This window comes from Fusarium coffeatum (genome assembly GCF_003316985.1).
Source record: "Fusarium coffeatum strain FIESC_28 chromosome Unknown BRIP53273_contig_34, whole genome shotgun sequence".
NCBI classification, from domain to species: domain Eukaryota; kingdom Fungi; phylum Ascomycota; class Sordariomycetes; order Hypocreales; family Nectriaceae; genus Fusarium; species Fusarium coffeatum.
In genome coordinates this window covers 84,379-105,511 of record NW_022157831.1, presented here as the reverse complement: position 1 = coordinate 105,511, position 21,133 = coordinate 84,379, and the positions used below count along the sequence as shown (strand labels likewise).

At 48.1% G+C, this 21,133-nt stretch overlaps 6 protein-coding genes across 6 annotated transcripts; 3 read left to right on the top strand and 3 right to left on the bottom strand.

Moving 5' to 3' along the window:
* Nucleotides 1–1,621: 1,621 nt before the first annotated feature.
* FIESC28_01342 (uncharacterized protein) lies at nt 1,622–2,651 on the top strand (the record flags this gene model as incomplete). Its single annotated transcript, XM_031155493.1, has 4 exons — nt 1,622–1,654; nt 1,709–1,915; nt 1,965–2,177; nt 2,229–2,651. The coding sequence occupies 4 exons, from the start codon at nt 1,622–1,624 to the stop codon at nt 2,649–2,651; spliced, it is 876 nt and encodes a 291-aa protein (XP_031020440.1).
* Nucleotides 2,652–2,987: 336 nt separating this feature from the next.
* FIESC28_01341 (uncharacterized protein) lies at nt 2,988–4,928 on the bottom strand (the record flags this gene model as incomplete). Its single annotated transcript, XM_031155492.1, has 2 exons — nt 2,988–3,484; nt 3,536–4,928. 2 exons carry the CDS (start codon nt 4,926–4,928, stop codon nt 2,988–2,990), a joined length of 1,890 nt encoding a protein of 629 aa, XP_031020439.1.
* Nucleotides 4,929–5,792: 864 nt separating this feature from the next.
* Nucleotides 5,793–9,200, bottom strand: FIESC28_01340 (uncharacterized protein; the record flags this gene model as incomplete). The annotated part of the gene is made up of 3 exons (XM_031155491.1): nt 5,793–6,345; nt 6,393–6,832; nt 6,891–9,200. 3 exons carry the CDS (start codon nt 9,198–9,200, stop codon nt 5,793–5,795), a joined length of 3,303 nt encoding a protein of 1,100 aa, XP_031020438.1.
* An 825-nt stretch (nt 9,201–10,025) lies between these two features.
* FIESC28_01339 (uncharacterized protein) lies at nt 10,026–11,198 on the top strand (the record flags this gene model as incomplete). Its single annotated transcript, XM_031155490.1, has 3 exons — nt 10,026–10,142; nt 10,220–10,351; nt 10,407–11,198. 3 exons carry the CDS (start codon nt 10,026–10,028, stop codon nt 11,196–11,198), a joined length of 1,041 nt encoding a protein of 346 aa, XP_031020437.1.
* A 132-nt stretch (nt 11,199–11,330) lies between these two features.
* Nucleotides 11,331–15,527, bottom strand: FIESC28_01338 (uncharacterized protein; the record flags this gene model as incomplete). Its single annotated transcript, XM_031155489.1, has 3 exons — nt 11,331–12,091; nt 12,140–15,419; nt 15,477–15,527. The coding sequence occupies 3 exons, from the start codon at nt 15,525–15,527 to the stop codon at nt 11,331–11,333; spliced, it is 4,092 nt and encodes a 1,363-aa protein (XP_031020436.1).
* Nucleotides 15,528–15,872: 345 nt separating this feature from the next.
* FIESC28_01337 (uncharacterized protein) lies at nt 15,873–16,209 on the top strand (the record flags this gene model as incomplete). Its single annotated transcript, XM_031155488.1, has 2 exons — nt 15,873–15,950; nt 16,012–16,209. The coding sequence occupies 2 exons, from the start codon at nt 15,873–15,875 to the stop codon at nt 16,207–16,209; spliced, it is 276 nt and encodes a 91-aa protein (XP_031020435.1).
* Between the last annotated feature and the right edge of the window lie 4,924 nt (nt 16,210–21,133).

Below are 21,133 nucleotides of genomic sequence, written 5' to 3'. Positions count from 1 at the left end.
CTACCACCATCCCAGACACGTCTACGTCTACTCTGAGATAATTTTGGAATATGGAGTTATACCCGGTTATTACAAGTTACTACGACCTTAATATACATTGAAATCTGGGAATTGGTTCCCCAGTATCAGGGAAGAAGCTACAGAAGCCAGAAAATTGCAACGGTGAATTGCCAAGGTAGGGGTCCTCAGGTGAAGCGGGGTCATCATCGTCACTATCGAGAAGCCAAAACATGGACAAGAGCTGTTCTGTTCTGGAACCTGAACAAGCGGGGAGTTGAGACAAGGTTGCTAGGCCCGATTCCGATTCTTAGACCCCGGCTTGGCAAAGGAGGGAGATGTCACTCGTACAATTCGATCCCTCTCTCCTCTCTCCAATGCCGTCTCTTCCTTGTGCGGGGTGCCAACCTGTTGCTTCAGCTTGTGTTGGTGAAGCTTACGGGCACAGTTAATGTCCGGTATTCTTCGGCATGATTGTGAGAGATCTGGACTTCTCTTATGATGATCTAGTTGACCGTAACTTGACGGTCCATAACTCCATATCGATAGCTTGTTATGTTATGTTAGCTAGAAGCTGGCATAGCCACAGTCCGTGGAGCTCTAGGTCAGCTCGTCCAGGTTCGGGACCTGATTTTGGACCCTGTCGAGCTGGGCCGCGGGGTTCCATCGATTGCTTGTTTGGCTTAGCGTTATCCCAAGTCACTTTAGATCAAGGCCAATGCCGCCAATGCAGCTTTCAGGCAGATCGACAGTTCGAGGTACGTACCTCGACCCTGAGCTTGAGGTACATCCAGATATCGGTATCCTGTCGCATCACGACCAGCCAACATGACGACACCAGACCAAGACAGGACAAGACGAGACAAACTGAGACGTCGAGGCCGAGCCAATTGCTTACAGAAGAGGCTGATTCGTGGGAACGTAACACCTGGTTACTAAACAATGCACCAACAACAGGTTTTTGATCCAAAGTATGTAACTACTGTATGCCAAACATAATGAGCGATAGAGGGGTTGAACAAGGCATGCATTGGAGGGGTATCAAGGGACCCAAGTATCGTCCCAGGTATCTGCACTCGGTACCTTGGCATAGCCTGTCACCGAGAGCTTATCCAAGTATATCCACAACCATGGTTACATGAATCTCCAAGAATTTGATCAACAACTTCAGAATTCCAAGTCTAAACTTAGAACATCTAGGTATAGGCAGGACAACGACAGCATGTAACTCTGTCAACGCGCGTTTCCTGTGGGGCATGGTCGTATCTGTCTCAGGACTTCAAGAGAAGTGAGGGTCTCGCAGCTTGACAGGGTAAAGGTACGGAGTACGTACAGATACATTACTTTCCAACGTGGACCTCTTTGAACTAAGCTACCTTAGTTAGCTGTGCAGCTTCAGCTATCCAAGACAAGGTCCATGCCACAATGAAACTGCGGCACGTCATTCCTCTCCATGATGGAGGGGAGGGAGCTCGATCCACATGATGAAGCTTGAGCTAGCTAGAGTGAAGCTCTCACTCACATATTAAACCGAAGCTATGCCCTCTTCCATTCAGATTATTCTCATTCACGCATCTCACACTATCCCTTCAACAACTCTCAAAACCAACACACTATAATCAACATGTCTGACAGCTACGGAGGCAACGACAGCTACGTACGCTCACTTCCCTCCATGCATAGTCTACCATGAAGCTAACTATCCTACCAGGGCTCCAGCCGTCGCGACAATGACAACACCTACGGCTCTAGCAACAATGACTCTTACGGTTCCAGCCGCCGTGACAATGACAATGACAACTCCTACGGCTCCTCTCGTCGTGATAATGACAACGACAACTCTTACGGTTCTAGCCGTAACGACAACACCTATGGCTCGTCTGGCACTTCTGGTCTGAGCGGCGGCAATGACAGCTATGTAAGTTCATAAGACTATTTTATTGTTGAAGCATACTAACAAAATACAGGGCTCCTCTAACAGAAACGACAACGATTCCTATGGATCTAGCCGCCGTGACAATGACAACACCTTTGGCTCCAGCAACACTGACTCTTACGGCTCAAGCCGCCGTGACAACGACAACGACAACTCCTACGGTTCCAGTCGTCGCGATAATGACAACGACAACACCTACGGCTCGACCGGCACTTCTGGTCTCAGCGGCGGCAGTGACAGCTATGTAAGCTAAGCTCCATATCTGATAGAATGTTCACAGCTAACAGCTTTATAGGGTTCCAGCCGTCGTGACAATGACAACACCTTTGGCTCCAGCAACAATGACTCTTACGGTTCTAGCCGCCGTGACAATGATAACGATAACTCTTATGGCTCCAGCCGACGTGACAACGATGACAACACTTATGGCTCCAGCAACACCGGCAGCGACAGCTACGGATCCAGCCGCAAGGACAATGACACCTACGGCTCCAGCACCACTGGCAACACATACGGTTCCTCCACCTCGAACACCTACGGCTCTGGTCGCAATGACAACGACTCGTATGGCTCCGGCAACAATGACTCTTATGGATCAAGCAACTACGACCGTGATGATGATAAGAAGAAGGGCGGCCTCATGGACAAGATCAAGGACAAGGTCGAGGAGAAGGTCAAGGGCCACAAGAACCGTGATGACAACGACAATGAGTACTGATTGTAATATGGGAATTGGGATTCTAGCGTATTAGTAACTGAGTAAGATGAGGTATTCCTTGCTCTTGAATTAACCCTTCATTTGTTTTCATCTTTATCGTCTAAAGTGACCTACATGAGTTTCTTAGAATTTAGCTTCAAGGGATAAGTTATCGCCTTATGAAGCTGATCTGAGTTAAGGATTGGTTGGTGGGTTCGTGACAGTTAAAGTCTCATTGACATGCCGAATCTCATCTTCAAAATGAATGCTCTCATCCTATTTACACTCTGTTCTCAGTATGCATATGCCAAATAAAATAGACAATCATTTTCCATCATACGCCCCAAGTCACCTCAACTAAACCAACTTCTTATCAACCTTGATCAAGATCGCTCCATTCGTAATACGCCCCTCACAGTCCATAAGATGCACAAAGCGGTATCCATGACCTAGACGGTCAACTCTCATACAAGCCCAGGCTGCCATATCGTCCCTTCCAATCTCATCATCACGTACAGTAAAGCGCACCCATGACAGCTCGTCTACAACGTGTGGCACAGGAGGGAACTCAAGAGGCTCGCCAGCGAAATCAACAGTGTCACCACGTTGCGTATGTGTGCGAGCTTTGTACTCACCCTCACGCTCGTGACCATCGTTGGGAATGGGACCGCCATGGTACTCGTCGGGGCCTTCAACATGGAGCTCTACCTTGACGTAGGGCTCGAAACCGCGGGCAGATTTGTCACCGGGAGGGAGAGGAATGTTCTGGGCGGCGAGGACAGTAATGGTGAGATGGAGGGTTTTGCGGGGAATGGTGTTGACAACTTCTTCGTCGTTGCGGTTAGGTCGATAGCCTGGACCAGGTTAGTAACATGCAATATGAGTGCAGACAAGATGATTCATACCTGGTGGTTTAAGGACATATCCTCCTGTACCCGCAAACAGGCCCTCGTTAAGCATCATGCCCTCATCCCATCTCTGCCAGTTGAGTGCAACAATCTGGATACCCTTTCTCCAGAAAACTGAAGGGTCCAGGTTCGAGGATCCTATTCGTAGACCCCATGGATAAGTCCTCATGAGGAAGTGTCGGTTGTGGTTAAATAGCTCATCTGCTTGCCCATCGTGCACATCAACAACCTTCTTCTCTGAAAGCGAGAAGATATGTGTAGGCATACCGGCCTCAGGCTGTGACAAGCTCTTAAAAGATACACCACGACAATGAAAACCCATTCGGCTAAGCTCCTGTATAACCTTAGCCTTCTTCTTCTTGGGAGCATCGCCGGACTCAGAGCCTGGAGGTGGTGCTCGATCGTCTTCCTCGCTTTCTGCTTGTGAAGAATCTGCATCGGGCGGCGCATACTTGACCTTGACGATGAGCTTGCGACGCAGTTGGTCAGGGCTTGGAAGAGCATCTGGTTCGTTCTCGGGTTCAGGCACAAGAAGTCCCTCCCAAACTTCTTTCATAATGCGTACCATGGCGAGCTGCTGATCCGCATTGCAGTGGACTTCCAAGGAGACGATGACAGGCAGTTCGCTAACAACGAATGCGCTGGCTCGAATAGCCTCACAGACAGCACGGAAAGAGATCTCTTTCGTGAGAGTATAACCGTGGAGGACTCGAGGCTCAACTATAGCGGCTTCGGGTTCCTCTGTTGTTTCAGGAGCGGCCACCTGCTGATGAGAGGCGGGGTCGGAAGCGGAAGTAGACTCATTCTTATCGCTAATGCTCGTCTTCTTCAACTTATCCTTCAGCTTTCCAAAGGTACTTCTCTTCTTCTTTTTGACGAGCTTCTTCACACCTCTTTCTTCATCGCTGCTGGAAGGGCTGCTTGTACCTTCTGGATCAGATTCATCTCCATCCCAGACGTCAATCTCAATGCATCGTCCACCACGCAGCAAAGTTTCGGTGTAAGGCTTGGTGGAACTGTCGCTCGAGAGTTGATTTCCAGTAAGATATGTATTATGGCTGGAGCTGATGAAGTAAGAGGCAAGAGGATATGAGAGATCCTGAGGTTTGGGCGGGATTGTAGCAGCTGCATGAGAAGACGTCATCCAGGCCTGGAAGCCATCAAGATCAAGCGAGTCTCGGGCAAGGAGCTCCTCGACAGCAGGTGAAGATTCGTCCTTTTGTGTCTCTTTGATAAACGATGCAATCCTCTCCTTGCTCCAAGTTTTATCCGGCCGGTCTGCCAGAGATTCAAAGAGCTTGACAAGATGACTGCTGACGACTGGGTGAAGCTTAGAGATGGAGCGGGTTACTTCGCTGGCACCTCCGCCAGCCTTGAGTTCCTCCGCCATATTTCGTTGTATTGTGATACTGTTTTTGCGGTGTTTATGTCGAATTTGGGTGTTTGAAGAAGTTAAATAGCGGAGAGAGCGGAGAAAGGAGAGGACGATCTTGAGACGGGATGTTGAATTCGTGAGGTTATTCGCTGTCGTTGCTGGCTCTTGCACTTGCTCTTGCACTTGTGCAGCCCCTGCATGTTCTGGACCTCTACTAGAACCCCTACTAATCACTGAAACAGGAGTTTAGGGGATAACAAACAAGTAATTTTTACTTATATACCTGATACATCCTCTGCAATACCTTCATGTTTATTACTTGAATTACCACCGACAATGATGTTCTTTTCCCTTCTCATCTGGACCGTATCGTTCCCCCTCATGTCGAAGCTCAAGCTCAAGACAAGCTCATGAGAGCTTCAGCGCTTGACCCGCTAAAAAGACCCTAGAACCCCTGAGCTTTACCCCACTGACAACACAGCCTGGACACTCCGTATGACGCGGTTCCAAATAAACATGCACTGTAACAGGTATATGGATGGCTTGGCAGACATACTCATGCAGGTTGAATGGTCGTCATATTCAGTCTCGCTTACTGCAGAGAATCTATAATGATAAGTCGCTGAAGATAGGTAGTGTCTGTACGCAGGCGCAAAGTATGCTATTTTTAGGTTGCCTCTGAACAAGGGACATTCTGCAAAGCAAACCTTATTTGACTCCACGGATCACGTTCATACCCTAAGGTCACCATACCATTGAAGAGATAGCCCATTTATGAGATATAAACATAGCCATATAGTCGACTGCTCCGTGTCGGTAGGACGGTATTGACTAATAAGCTGTTCTTACATCTATACAATTGTTGCTTTCTTGACCTTTTCATCGTCTACTCTTCTTCGCCTTCCGCTCAACTCTTCTCTTGTCCAAAAACTCCTCCAAATCAACATGCACTCGTAAGCCCTTTGAAGTCATAGTGTCAAAGATCCCCTTCAGCTCCGAAGAATCCATATCCCGGTTCACTGTAAGGAAGGCCTCCATCATGACATCCTTCGACCAAGGGCAATGCCTCAACGCTCTGAAGAGAATATCCTTAGCTTTCGGTCGCAGTTCTCTTTGCGAGCTGCAAAATTGAATGAACTTGATCCACAAGGCTGTGTTGTACTTGCAGGCGTCACTCGATACGGCGTGCTCGAAGGCTGCTTTTGTTGTGTTGACGTTCCCACGTTCCATCTCGTGATGAATGGCGAATATACGACTGCTCAGACAGTCCTGGTCCAGAGTGAGGACAGTTTCGTGCATAAGAGTTCTTGTTTCGTCGATGATACGAAGCCCAGAATCAGCCCATTCAAACAATGACAAGAACATGGTGTTCTTAGGGAAGTACACCAGGAAGTGCTTTAATTGCTCGAGGAGGTATGCGCGACGGAAAGGCCTAATGATGTCAGTAGATTCTTGACAATTCCAGAACATAAGACTCACCCTCTAGTTGCGTGCCAATATAGTAACATTGACGCAAACTGCAAGATCTTCTCATGAGCTCGTGACGTATGGTAGTTTCGAGATTTGAGCTCATGAGACACTTTGTTAACTGTGTCTATAGCAGCCGAGATGCTTCCCTGAGAGTTTGACATTGGTTCCGTAGACCCCTCAGCGGTCAAATAAGATAGCAGAACTAGGCATTCGGAAAGGATTTCGGCATGGTCAATATTGCCCCCAGAGATCAAATCGTTCATGGTAGAAGTAAAGATCTGGTGGGCTTTGAGGATGTGCATTGACGATATATCAAGATTCCCAGCAGATTTGCGCAAAACCTCATCCACAGAAGAGCAAAGTCTTCGAATAGCTGAAGCTTTGTTGTTTTCTTCAAGTTCCATCCAAGCCCATGTTCTCCAAAGAGCAAAAGCATCTGTTGCAGAGTTCTACAAAGAAGAGTCAGTAATTTGATCAGTTCAGGTACTGAGGAGACTTTGTACTCACCGATGCAAGCTCGGTCGAAGACGACACCACCTTTTGAGCAACCTCCCGATTGCCATTAGCGTACTCGGCAAGCGCGTATGCTTTATATAGGCCAAGATTGATCGGAAATCGTTTCAACAAAGCCTTTGCTATTTTTTTGACATCAGAACGATCTTGCGCTGCACATAGAGCTAGATGATATATAGCTAAATCCGGCAAGTTCGCATTGTGAACCAAGTGTTTTGTTGCGCTGGTAAGGAATCCAAGCTCAACATCGTTCTCCCTCGTCTTCGAAGGTAAATAAGAGAACCAGTCTTGCTTCGAGAAGAGAAGTTCAGGGGTTATAGAAACACAGAGGGGCTTCTGGTCAAAAGCAGGAGGCTTCCTCTGTATTTCTGTGGGATCCTCGTCTCCTGAAAGTGGTAGAGGAGGGTTAAACTCCAACTTCGAGGTAGGGCGAGCCAAGAATTGATCATGGTACGCCTCGTCCGTCCATCTGTCAGACCAGAAGGTAGGGGGAACTCCAAAGAAGATCAAGAAAGCGTCGAGCAGCTGCTCCTGCACGGCTGGCAAAACATGCCTGGGGACCATGAATAGCAATGGCTCTATGTCAGAGAACATAACCACTCTGAAAGGATCATCTTCTGTCCCCTCATCCATAGTCCTTGCCGGTACTCTTGCTTTCTCAGCTTGAAAGCTCTCTAAGCTCGCCCAACGCTTGTAGTCATCCCTAGACTGGTACTCAGGCTGCTTGTTATCTGGCAGAGGCTCAGGGGCATCGCCCATTCCATCATTTTCCACAAACTTTGCCCAGCCTTGAGCCTCTGGCTCTCCTATTCTAGGAACTTCGCTCTCCCAAAAGTCACGAAGCGACTCAAGGGCTGAATTATGCTCTTCCAGCTGTGGAGGTCGAAAGAAGTTGAGCTCCATAAAAGCTTGCCATGCTGCAACAGCAAGTTCCTTGTACCCAGAATCATGTATAAACCTCGTCAGTCTGAGGAAGATATAGATAGCTTCTCTGAAACTCTCATACTCGTCATTCGATCGAGATCGAGATATGACACGGCGCAGTCGATCAAGATGCATTTGTTTGACAGTATCAAACTGGAAGACGGAAATGTTGGACATGTCAAAATCAAGATGTGTCTTCCACAACGTGAAACTTTTGTCTTCATCTTCACTCAAGTCATTCCACTTTTTGGCTGTTGCTTTACTGTTCCATACCTTGACTCCTTCACGCATCAGTGGAACCAGCACTCTGATACGATCTTCAGGATTAGTAACATTGGACAAAGCCGATTCGAGCATATGGAGTTTGATCTCAGCGAAACTATGCACTTCTGCTTCTAGTGCCTTACGGTCGACATCCTCTCCAGCTCTCAGAAGTGCATCCTGGTGATTTGCCAGCTCAAGCCATGCATCTATGTCATCTGGCTGATCTTTCACTCTTCTTGAAAGCTGAATCGATTTCCACTTCAGGGGGTTATTCTGATCAAGATCAACACGGTCTGCAGGCACATCGCTTTCAGATTCCAAGTCGCTGTCGTCGTATTGTCGCGGCTTTGCTTTGCCCTCTATTGAGCGATAAGATGGCTGTTCCTCATCGTCTGAAGATTCGGATGCACCACGGTCATGCTTGCGCTTTTTCGATGAGCCGACTGCCAAAAAGTCACTTTCTTCTCCGTCCTGCGCAGAACTCTCCTGCAATTTGACTCTTAATGGTGTTGACCTTATGCGCCATGTTTTTGAGCGCAGTCCGTCCTTGTCTTTGAAGGCATACGAGCCCTCGCCTGGCATTCGGAGGCTAAACTGATCCCTAGGTCCATCGCGATGAATCACGAGGCGACCTCGTGTACCAAGAACCCTGCCATAGCCATCACGATAGTAAGCGGGAATCTGAGAACGATCAAGATTTCCATATCGAATGATTAGTGGGTCGCCTTTGGTGTCGATAACATACAGACGCGATGCGCCATCATTGCTGTCGCGTGGAAGTTTAGTAAGCGGGCGATGTTCTGGCTTTTCTGAATGGCTAGATCTTCGTGAAATTTCTCGGTGCCGGTGATGAGATTCTGTGCGATGTCTTTTGGAGTGATGATGGTCGCGATGTGAGTCTGAATGATGATGGCTTCTTTTCCTCCGTGAGTCGCGGTCTCGTTCTCCGGCTGAATCTTTGTGGCTGGAGCCTTCTTTTGCACTGTGATCCTTGTCCTTGTCTTTGGGCTTAAAAGAAGAGAATTTAGGTGCTTTCAACTCGGAACTCTCGGATTTCGACTTGAATGATGAAAACTTGGGTACTGTAAGCTTGGTGTCTTCATCCTTATTGGACATCGTGCTGATTATGATGCTGAGTGAAGAGACCTTTTCTCATCAACCAGGTATCATGCTTGAGAGCTCAGTATAGCTTGAGGATCTTTCTCCCGATTATCAAAAGCGACTGTGTGATAAATCGAAGATGTATCACTGGAAAAAAAGTGACAGAGATCGTGTAAGTTGAGATCAGATAGGAAAGGGAAAGAAGCTCCAGCCTCAATCCACAGCCACATACGGGGATGGACAGTGTATATGTGTTTCATAATACTGTGCTTTCACATCAGTACTTCTCCAAAACGCTGCCACTAAGACCACATCAAGACATATCAAGCGCATTCTATTTCTATCAAGATCGTATTTCTTTTACTTACAAAAAATTGGAGCAGTCATCATTATAGGCCCTCAAGATGATGTGTCAAGGACCTGGGATCCATCATCCGGCAATCCAAATAATCCAATCGCATAGACAAGTCGATCTCGAATAGGCTACATTGGTCCTCAGCGTCAGCACTTGACCAGGAGAAGTCGGTAAGCCAGGGGCAGTAGCACACCATCCATTGATTTCTAATGCCGCCGAATCGCACAATCTTTCCATTCTTATCTACTCGCTTTTTGCAATGCGAGAAGCGACACATAATGGGGTTGAAATAAGACGCCTCTACAAGCTAGCACTTGTCCGGCCATATGAATTGCTGTCGCACTGTGTGTCCACCTAAGCTTCGGGGACCTGGCTCTAATTTTGTGGAGGGTGAGAGGAACGCTGTAAATTGCTGGTTTGCCTGCATGTTTAAAACTCCCAACTCTGCCCCTCCACCAATACGTATTTGGTCCCCTTTTCTCACCATGGACCTCTCCGCGAGAACAATCGCTACTTACACTGCTATATCCATTGCGACTCTCATTCTCGGTCGTGTCGTCATGGGTTTCTTCGGTAGCAACAAGTTCCCTGTTGAGGGCAAGGTATGCTTCTCTTAAGCTCCTCATGAGACCTCTCATGATGCATGTCTACACAACATCATAGCTGACAATTCCTCCAGACGGTTCTTATTACCGGTGCTTCCGAAGGATTGGGCCTCAGCGCAGCTACCCAACTCTCTGGCAAGGGTGCAAACGTCGTTCTTGTCTCTCGTAGCGAGAGCAAACTCGAAGCTGCTCTCTACACCGTCAAGGTTCGCTGTTCTTACCACGTCTTCCGATACCTTTATGCTAATTCGATAACTCCAGGCCGCAGCTAAGAACCCCGAAACACAACGCTTCCATTACATCGCCGCCGATGTCTCCAAGGAATCCTATGCCAAGCCTCTCCTCGACCAAGTCATCGCCTGGAACAATGGAAACGCTCCCGATATCGTCTGGACATGCGCTGGACTGTCCTTCCCCGAATTGTTTGTCGACATGGAGATGAAGTCAATGCGAAACCATATGGACGTCAACTACTGGGGCACAGCTGAGATGGCACACGCTATCATGCGCGAGTGGCTCGACGTCGCCAAGCCTGTTGAGAAGGAGCCCAAGCATCTCATCATGACTGGAAGCATTGCCGCTTCCTACTCTCCTCCCGGATACACGCCGTACACCCCCTCCAAGTATGCCATGCGAGGTCTTGCAGAGTGCATTCAGCAAGAAGTACTTCTTTACCCCCAAAACGTCAAAGTCCACCTACTCTTGCCCGGTACCATTCTTTCGCCCGGCAACGTCCGCGAAAACGAAATCAAACCTGAGATCACGAAGATCATTGAAAAAGACGACCCTAAGCAAACACCTGAGGAGGTCGCTGCTTTGTCCATCAGGGGTCTGGAGGCTGGACAGCATAACATCACTGTGAACTTCCTTGGTCATCTGATGAAGTGGGCGTCTTTCGGCGGCACGCCCAAGAACAGTTTTGTTGATATTCTTGGTGCTTTTCTTGCTACATTTGTTTGGATCTTTGCTCGACCTATCTTGGATTCACAAATTAGGGGTCATGGCAAGAAACATGGTCACCCCAGCCTGTATAAGAAGACCCGGGATGCTTGATCATGTGTAGCCATCTTGTGCTAGTTCGAAGTAATTGTATAAGATACCCAATGTAATAATAATAAAAATCAAGCCTGCTACCCTTTTCCAATGACTTTTTATGTGGTATCTATATATATCTATAATCTTCAACTATACGCCACTCCATTTACCAAACTTGGTGTATCTCTTGAACATTTCCTTCAGAATGGCACGTCCACTCTTATCCATGGCATCGTTCAGGATCTTGCGCACCTCGGGAGGTGTAACATCAAAGATAGAGTTCATCGCTGGCTCAAGAGCGTCGTTTACTCGGCGTGGTACGTCAGCTTCAAGCTGCAGCTTGACATACTGCATCATAATCAGATACATGTGTCTTCCAGCCGAACGCTTCGCCGCATCCGTGGCCGAGTCCAAAGCGCTTTGATGCTGAGATCGAGACACCGCGCCAGCAGTTGGCTCACAAATGAGAGTAATAAGACGAGCATATAGATGAGCCTTGGACTCTTGTAGAGTTTGTCCCAAGGTATCAGTAGCGCCGTGGTTAATAATTAGGTTGCGGAGGAGGGCCTGCATCGTTGACAATAGCAGGTGATGATGACCCTCAAGCCTGAGGCGGTGCTTCTTGATGATGATCTCTAAAAGCCCGCATAGCGACGAGTATGGGACTATCTCGTTGGGCAATTCCTCGTCAAGTGGCTGAGTAAAAAGGCTCAGGTCGGAAACGGTGTTAAGAACAAGCTCAATATTCCACTGGGTCATGGATTGAGGCTTCTTCTCCAACAAAGCACGAAGGATTCGACACACATGAGTGGATACGGATTGGCTCTTTAGTGTCAAGAGTGTTGAGGTCAGTTCGCTGTGAGCAGTGGCTAGGTCAAAGCTAGATCCCTCAGCCTGGAGGTCGGAAGATGCTGTAATTTGTTAGTTGGCAGAACTCGATAGACTTTTGGTTGACTTACCTAGAAGTTGGTTTACAACGGTATGAATAGCTGATGCTTGACCATCCGTTCTTGAACCTTGCACAAACGCTTGAACAAGTTCCCTCAAATAATCCATCTTTGCGGAGGTGTCCATCGACTTGATGATTGAAACAACATTGCTCTTGAAATAGGGCTCGCGAAGTTTATGAGGGACTTGGCTAAGACTGTAGAATGTCGTTGGTCGAGGTTCCTCGAGAAGTGGTGTGAAGAATGTTCTGAGGAACGTTTCCACCTTCCATCCTCTCAAATCACCCGATTCCATAGCCGCATGGCTTCGCTTCTCAGCCTTTCGCACATCTGATTGCTTGAGCTTGGTGGCTCCTGTGAGGCTCTCCAATGACTCAGCAGCGTCAACTGCTGCAAATAATCGAAGGTCGGCAGCAACATTGTAGCTCTCAAACGCCTTCTTCTCTGTCAGGAAGTACCCAGTCGCAGCAATCACACACTTTCCAAGTGCATCCTTTGCAACCCCTGGCAATGAGCTCAACTCAGGATGGCTGGAACAGTTTGCTGACTTAGAAACTTCGGTGATCAATGCCTTCAATAATGTCAGGCGGAAAGGTGACAAATCTCCGGCATCTTCACAGTCGGAAATGAAGCTACGGCTTTCACTCAGATACTTGACACTTCGTTCGTCCACGTGCTCTGTCATCTGTCGGATCGTAGCCGCTGCCATGGCATAGTAGGCGTCGATAAGATCGGTCAGACTGCCGTCTTGTGTTGGCGTTGAGCTCGACAGATCTGACATGGCATCCGCAACTTCAGCGAGATGCGAGAATTGCATGCCATCATAGAATGTTGCCCGGCTCATCAGTTTAGTTGACAATGTGAGTATATATCTCCAGCCCTCAATAGACACACGCTTTGTTGTTTTTTGCCTGTGTGCATGGAGCAGTGCCATGATACGCTCTCGTTGAGATCGAGTGAAGGCATCTGTATGAGCACTGCTCAAGCTTCGAATCCAGGTTTGGCTACCTTCTGCAGGCCAGCGCTTCTCCTTTCCGTCCTCTTCCAAGGAGTTGATTAAGCGATCAATGAGATTGCTAGCAACTTTGACACTGTTCATGCTGTTCTCGTTTTCGAGGAGGCAGGCCCAGATATCTCTTAGCTGAGTAGCTTGGCTGCTAGGTAGGGCCAACGCATTCTCCAACGCTTGGGGAAGAGTCGCCTTTGTGCCATAAACGAAACGAGTGAGCCGAGAGCAACCTTGCAGGAACCAAGCCAGGTAATGCTCCGCGGCTGCCTCCTCGAGGAAAGCTGGTGCAGAGCTCTGCTGTAGAAACAAAGATAAATCCTTGCACTTCAAAGACTTTGAAGAGAGAAGTTCTGACGATAGTCGGGTTGTGAAAGCATCTACCAGGCCTGCGGGTTCGGCGATATGGACACCATCGGGGCTCATTGAAATCCAAGCCTGACAGCAGCACTTGAATGCCTCATATGTCTCTCTGGACTCAACAGGGGACTCGGACAAGATCTTGGTTAGTTGCCCCTGTACTGCGGACCAAATCTCAGATCTTGATTCGGCTGTGACCCAGGAAATGGTCTTTGACACAACTCCCCACTTCAAGGCAGTCAAAGCAGACGATGATTTCTTCACGTCGCTGACCAAGTCAAAGAGCTTACTACCAACGGCATCCACGTAAGTTTCGCTTTTAATGCCTTGTGCAATGGAGTCCAGGAAAAGACACAGAGCCCTGGCGTGCAACTTATCGTTTTTAACCCATTCCAGGACGTCAAGCAGCTGCTGTGGTGACATCTCCTTTTCGATCAAAATCTCGAATGAATCATGGCCTTGTTGCACCTGACCGACCTGAAGCCAAGGTGAGGTAATCTTGCTCTTCTGCTTCTCGACCTTGCACAACTGCTGAAACCAAAGCTTCAAGAAATCTCCAAACACTCGTCCAGTTCGGAAAACTTCCGCAATAGCCTTGATAATCTTCGAAACTGATTCATGGTCGTTCTGGGTAAGTTCCTGCGAGGTGCTTCGTTCGCAGACAGTCTCTAATAAACGCGCGCCTTCCTCAGATCGCTGAAGGAAGATATCAGGATCACAGCTGGCGACCACCGCGACCAAGCGCCAGTTTGTGCTCTGTTCCTGTAGGGCATACTCTCGACAGACAGAGCGCAGATCCTCCGTGTCAATCGCCATCGACTTCTCAGCTGCCCGCTCCAGGACGACTTGCACAAGTCGATCTCGATCTTTACGATCCCTAAGTGAGCCTTCCGCGGCCTTGAAAATCTGCTTTGTCCAGTCGACATTCCCTTTTCGCAGCCTTCCTTCGCCAAGCGCATCTGTTACGCTCGATGCCAAAAAGTAAAGCGCAGGAGCTGCCACATCAAGATTGTTGCTGGCAGCTTGAAGTGCTTTTGTGATAGGTTCCAAATCTTGTCGGTTGATAAATGCGGCTCGAGCAGGGAGTATCAAATTGCGGTGCATAAGCTTTTCCAGGTCAATCGTCCACTTCGTTCGCAAAGATTCGCGCACAGCGGTTGTTTGCGATCCTGAGATTCCTTCCAACTTGTCGAGGATAGCCGTGGCCGGAGAAAATAACTGCGTGGCAACTTCCATCATATCGTCGCTCCCCTGGAGGTGTAAATCCCAGATGGATGTTGTCGTCTCGATCCATGTCTCGCGGCCCTCCTGCTCATCGGTACTGGTAAGCGCAACATCGCACAGCTTCAGTGAAAGGGAGGTTAACGACGCAGCGTCGGCTGCAGAGGTACAGAAAAGCGATCGAATATGCTCGGCACCGATCTTGTCGTGAGATGATTGCGTCGCGGAGGAATCGAGGCGGTCCAAGAGTGTCTTCAGAGCGCTAAATAGGGCGTCGCCAGCAATTAGGCATCCTTCGGTGTCCCTTAGAGCGTCCAGGTTGAAACTTTTTGTCGTCGATCTCTTCCTCTTCGAAGGTGTAGATGATGTATCTGTAGTTGGTTGGGAAATATCCTTCAATGTTTGTTGCAAAACAACAATGAACCGTCGGTCAGCGAGTGATTTGGCTAGTGAGAATAAAGGAATGCGCTGAAAGACGCATTCAAGAATTGTCCAGGTCAAAGGCCATCGTCGCAAAGTTTCGGCATCTTTCGACGACCCGTTCATTGACTTTAGCAGCCATCGCAAACTGCTTTCCTCAGCAGCATGGAATTGACCATCTGCAGATACAGTCAAATGTTTCCATAGCTTTTCAAGATTCTTTCCATCCTCTCCCGGACCGCTCTGGTCAAGGCCTCTCACAGTCTTAATCAGGTCCATCTTTTCCTGTAGCACGTGTAAGCATATTCGCGGTTGCGCAAGAGAATGGGAATGAAAACTTACAAGAGTAGAAGAGTTCTCTTCTGACGGACTATCCGCCATTTCCACATCCATGGCGGCCATTTAACGAAAGAATGATTAAAAAAAGTGTTTGAAAAGAAAGCTATAACAAACCTCAATCTTTGAATGCGCCCCGCGACTTTTCCAGCGTCCAGCCAAAATTTCCTAAATTCTGCCACAACGCTAAACCTTTGCCGGCTTCCCGCTCTCACCGCCCACAAGCCGCTCTTGCGTTCCGACTTGTTCCATATTCAAGCTTGACATCACGTCCATTAATACAGCTCCTAGTAGCTCCAGATTTCGCTTGTCACGACCGATTGCACGACTCAAGTATGTCAATTACACTCTTCCAACCAACCTTTTACCATTGAAACTAACAGAATACTGTCAAAGGTCAAGATGGCCGATTCCACTGTTGCCCGCCCTCCTCCCAGCGCCATTTCCAGGCCGCTCAGCGAGTCACTTCTCAACGAGAAGGTAATCATAAACCTCGAAAGATTAACAGTCTACACAAATTTACGGTGCTAATTAATTCTAGTGGGATCGCTGCCTCTCCAACCTCCTCGTCAAGTCGTCTCTCGGTCTCGGTTTCGGTGTCGTTTTCTCTGTCCTTCTATTCAAGCGAAGAGCATGGCCCGCCTTTGTCGGTGTTGGCTTCGGTGCCGGCCGTGCCTACGAGGAGTGCAACTTTAGCCTGAAGCAGGCTGCGCGAGACTTGAAGAAGCAGTCCGCTTAAAGGAATTGCGAACTGGGCGTCGACTAAGCAACGAGGTTTATTTGTACTAGGAACAACACGCCAGCAGCATATGGGGGCGTGTTAAAAAGTGGCAGAGGGAGCTTTGCCGCGGGCTTCAGGGAAAGCCAATGTCAGAATAGGACGTTTTTCTTCAGATTCAATAGAGGTATCATGTACAACAAAGCGCCATTCCCAATCTCCTTCGCCGGTCTCCAAAACAACCAGACCAATAAGCTACTGCAGGGGGGTATCCCACTGATGGATTTGGTCATATCTCGTTGTATTCCCCGTTGAACGAATCAGTCTTCTCTGTGTCCCAGTGTCATCCTCTTCCCTACCTGTCGCTGACAACGGAGAATCCAAGTAGTCGTAACAGCTCTCATAATCTTTAACTAATTCTGAGCTAGTAGAGGGGAAACTGCTCAGTAACTGGTCGATACTCAGTCTTCGGGTTCCATCTGTGTCTGTATTTCCTAGTCGACTTCTCGAGGGGATCTTCAGCAGGGATAGGTTGCGTCTGAGATTGACCAACTCCAATCGGAGCTCCTCGGCCAAAGAATGGCTTCGTCTTCGAACACTCTTGATGAAAGAAGCTTCATTGTCACAGTATGCTCCATCACTCTGATCTGTTGGACTGTGTGAAGTCCAGGGAGTCTGTCGCTGTGCGTTCTCGACGTCCCGCGCTCCCCGTGGAATTCTGAAGCTGACACCCAATAGGATGAAGACCGCGAGAAGCACGACGAGTACAAACACCACAATTGCGATGAGTATGATCTCCAACCTGGCCGAGTCTAGAGACCGGGTACTGTCGGTCATGTTGTTTTGTGTTCTAGTTTCGAGTTGCGCAGGAGTGGCTACACGGCAGGCGATCCAGCTGGAGGCCGTACCGATTTCTTCGGACCTGGCTGCTCTCGAGGGATGCGTTATAGGGTCGGAAGATTCTACTCTTTTTGTCTGTCTATCGAGTGATACAAATGAATGTCGGTGTGAGTGACGAACAGCAGGCGAGGGGCATGGGCAAAGTAGGTATTTGTCTAGGTCAACAAGGACAGGAGTGGATAGGTAGATAACTTTGCTGGCGTCTTGTTTTCCATTATAAGAAATATCCAGTCTAGTGGAACGAAGTCTCGGTATAGATCGGCTCGTTGACAACTCCAAATAAGGTCGCTACAAATTCGGCAAGTAGCAGTTGCAGTCGTACCTACCTACTAAGCGACGACTATCCTCGGGAAGTTACGATACCTGAATAAGGTAGGCGCGTACGAGAGAGCACACAGCATAACGCAGTAGCTCCTTCTGAATGGGTGCTGCGTCAACAAAACACAAGAGCCTCCCAGTAAAACTTCGTCTTGAGTTTTCTGCTCGTCCGGACCAAGTTGCTCGCTTTTCCGGGGAGACCTCTAGGTGCCTATAGTGGCAGAGTGGTCAGTAAACTACATGCCTCTGCGTCCTTACCTACAGCCTAATTACGGATTGAATCACAATCTACATATGAGCTATTTTATCTGAATTACTCATGGCTCGTTATCACTCAATCGGTCGATTCACCTTTACGCCAGTGTTACCACCCTCGTGTACTCAACATCTTCAACTTCACCCCTTGCTTTGGTCTTGTCGCCACAGTATCATATTTACTCCACACTTATCGGCATATTTGGCATGTTTCCTCTTTTCCCGCTGCTTCTGATACCGTTGGGAGACACCAGCATGTTGAGGGCTTTGTGGAAGCCCTACAACGGCACACCGCGTGGTTATCGTTAGGCATGGTGCACACGAGAAACCTGGCTTGAAAGTAACGGTACCGTGTAATTTTCTAATGTCTAAAGCAAACAAATCTCGAAAAAGAACGACTCAGGCCACCGCCCAATTTTAAACTGTTTCCACCACAGCACCCTTTTCTGATCCATATTGCTCCCTTGGGGGTACATTCTTTATCAGCACTTCGCCAGTGCTTCTCAACATTGTGCACAGAGGTATGTCCCTCCTTGCACACCGAAGGAGTCGGAAATTAACGTCCCGAAGCTATGGATTTGTGTTAGTCGACCACCTACTGGGGACACAAGAGTTCTGCAGAAGGAACAACGTTACTGCAGCGAGACCCTGGCACAGCGGAGGATGTCTAACGACATGAATATCGCAGGCCAGTGTCTGATGAACTGTAGCGACATATTCATTGAGAAAATATAGTGGTCTTGACTCACTGGGGTCTATAGGCCAGGTCGGGGGCTTCGGCTTGGGCTTGTCCTGGGAAAGGTTGATACCAGCAGCGGGATTGTTCGAGGCAGACATTGTTACTTTGACGTTTGCTTCTTGGACCGAGTGTTGAACTTGAGTTCAAAAGGATTTGATTCTTAAGAGTGAAGGTAAGAACAAGTTGAGTTGGATCGGACTGCTTTGTTCTGATGCTCCAGGAACTAAATTCACCTAACTGGACAGGACGAGTCCCTACTCTTATACTCGACAATTGTTGGACAAAACTTTCATTGACAAAGTCAGAGCCGCCATAGATTTGCGTGAGCAGTTCGTTTTCGAATCGTCCGTGTCGAGACAACGTAACGCCACAGGCTGTGCGAAGGCTCGGAGCCCCTTCGTGTTGCTCAGCGTTGTTCCTAACTATATTGTCGTCAGCTTCTCAGCCTGACTGAACATATTGAATGCAGCTTACCGTGTACCTAACGGTATGAAAGATGAAATTAGGAAGTCAGTGCTGTAAGTTGATAAGGTCATTGCCTGATATGGCAATATCAACGTTGAACAACTCCCCAGTTCAGCGATCCAACATCTTCTTGTGTTTCTACTGACGTGAGGTGTAGGACAGCTGAGCTTCACACTACTTGCAGTGGAACGTTTTATATCCAGTAATAAACTCGAATGTCTCTCTTCATCGATTGAATCTCGTGTTCGAAGATCACCATCGCCTTAGCACCGAGGCGGACCTGAATTAGAACGACTCAATCTCATTTGGAGTTGAAGCATGTGCGAATACTGGTGTCATCATTCATGGTTTGTTCAACCATGGTTCATTCTTTCACTACCTACGTCAGTAAGGCCGATGGTTGCTCAAACCATGCAGGGAAGTGACAAAGGGATACATATCCCGAGCCAAGGATTGACTGTTAAGGGTCGAGTTCATGAGAAAGAAACAGCCATCTGCTAGGGGGTACGAGAGGTAACCCGAGTCTTAATATGGACCATAATTATGGCAAGGCTTCCAAGATCCATTGGGTCCCAGTGGGCTGGGCCGGCATGAAGTGACTGGAAGTCCAGGCACAACTGACGGAAAGGTACAGCCGTTGAGCTCCCGCCCGTTTACAATCCCGTAATTGATATTCACGCTGGGCCACTCGGCAGGTCGCCTTGAGTTATGGTCTCATTTGGCGCTTGCTAAGTGAAGAACAGATGTATCTAGGTACAGCATCAAGTAATCGATGCTAAAAGCAGCGAGGCACTGGGGACACAGAAGACTGCTAGTGCAGTATGAAATAGCTCCAGTCGAGCCAGCCCCTGAGAGTCCGCAGGATCTAGACACACCATAGTTACAATACACGGCGGCTCCTAGTGCGATAATAGTACAGTGCAGTGTCAAGGTAGAGACAGGCAGAAAAGTAGTCTAGATGGAGCATTGGCATATCGGAACTCCTGCCGGGTCGGCGAGACAATTAAGCATGTCTCTCGACGCAAAGTGTTACAGCAGAAGGTGACCCTGTCAGTCTTGCACTGAATATGACCGACTCCGAGTGAAATACATCGAGGCCGGTTGATTTTATCGTGCGTAAAAAGTGTAAAGAAAAGAGAAAAGAAAAAGTCGAAGCTATCCACAACTGACTTCTGTTGAGGTACGATGTGACACGTGACTTGTGGATCCTGTATCCCCTGCCACCAACCTCTTTAAAAACTCTACCTCTCATCTTTCTCTGCTCATTCTTCAAACCCAAACACAAAACAAAAATAAATCACACAACAACGCCTCTCTTTCCTCGGCTCTTGCCTCTCCCGACAGGCAACTTTTGCCATCTTACGAGGGTCACATCCTCGGCATCTTTTCCTCCATTTTGATTATTCTCCGCTTCCAACGGCAACGCCGATGCAGCTCAACTCTGTTGTGCTCTCTGCTCTGTTCAGAATTCGGACTGGAACAAGCATGCAGTCCTCCCCAATCTTGGAAAGCTGTTAAACGACATGATGACGGAGACACATTCACATTCACATTCTTGTGACAAAATAAACAGTGTCTCGCAGCGTTTGACAGCTTGAAAGAGGCTGCGGTTGAGGTTGCACGCTTTGTCTCAGTTCAAGCAGTGCCGTTCTTTGCTATCCTTGACTTGATTTCTTGCGACTTACCTGAACCTACTACAGCTATTATCTTGTCTATTTCTCTACAAAGTCCGTTTTAAGCGGCACCCACGAAATGCCTACACTCTGCGCTCTCAATGCACATGTGTGTCAACTATTTTTTTATCGTTCGAGTGGGAGATTAAAACCACGGTCTAGACAACCGACCCGCTCCACCCTGATACCATAGACGCAGTGTGGCATCAGGACTAAAATCGGGCAAACATTTCTACAGTAGAATAACTCTTTTGAATGTGAATGAATGTCTCGAATCTGCACAGTCGTGCTGATGACGAATGGGACCCTATGACTCAATTACCGTGTCTGGTGCAGTCCTTGTTTGGTTCTCACCAGCCTAAGCTCAAATCCCTGTATTGTAACTATCGTCGTTGCACAAATGTCTCGCCCGCTATCGACCAATATTGCTGGCAGAATCATGTCATGTTGATACTACACTATAAGAGCATGTTTATGAGACCGCCTTGTTCCTCAGACATTACATCGTTTCATTCAGCCTCATATGCTGCCTGTGTACTCCCTTGCCTTCTCTGTCATATATCATTCAAATACAAAGGTCCAAAAACCTGCTCTG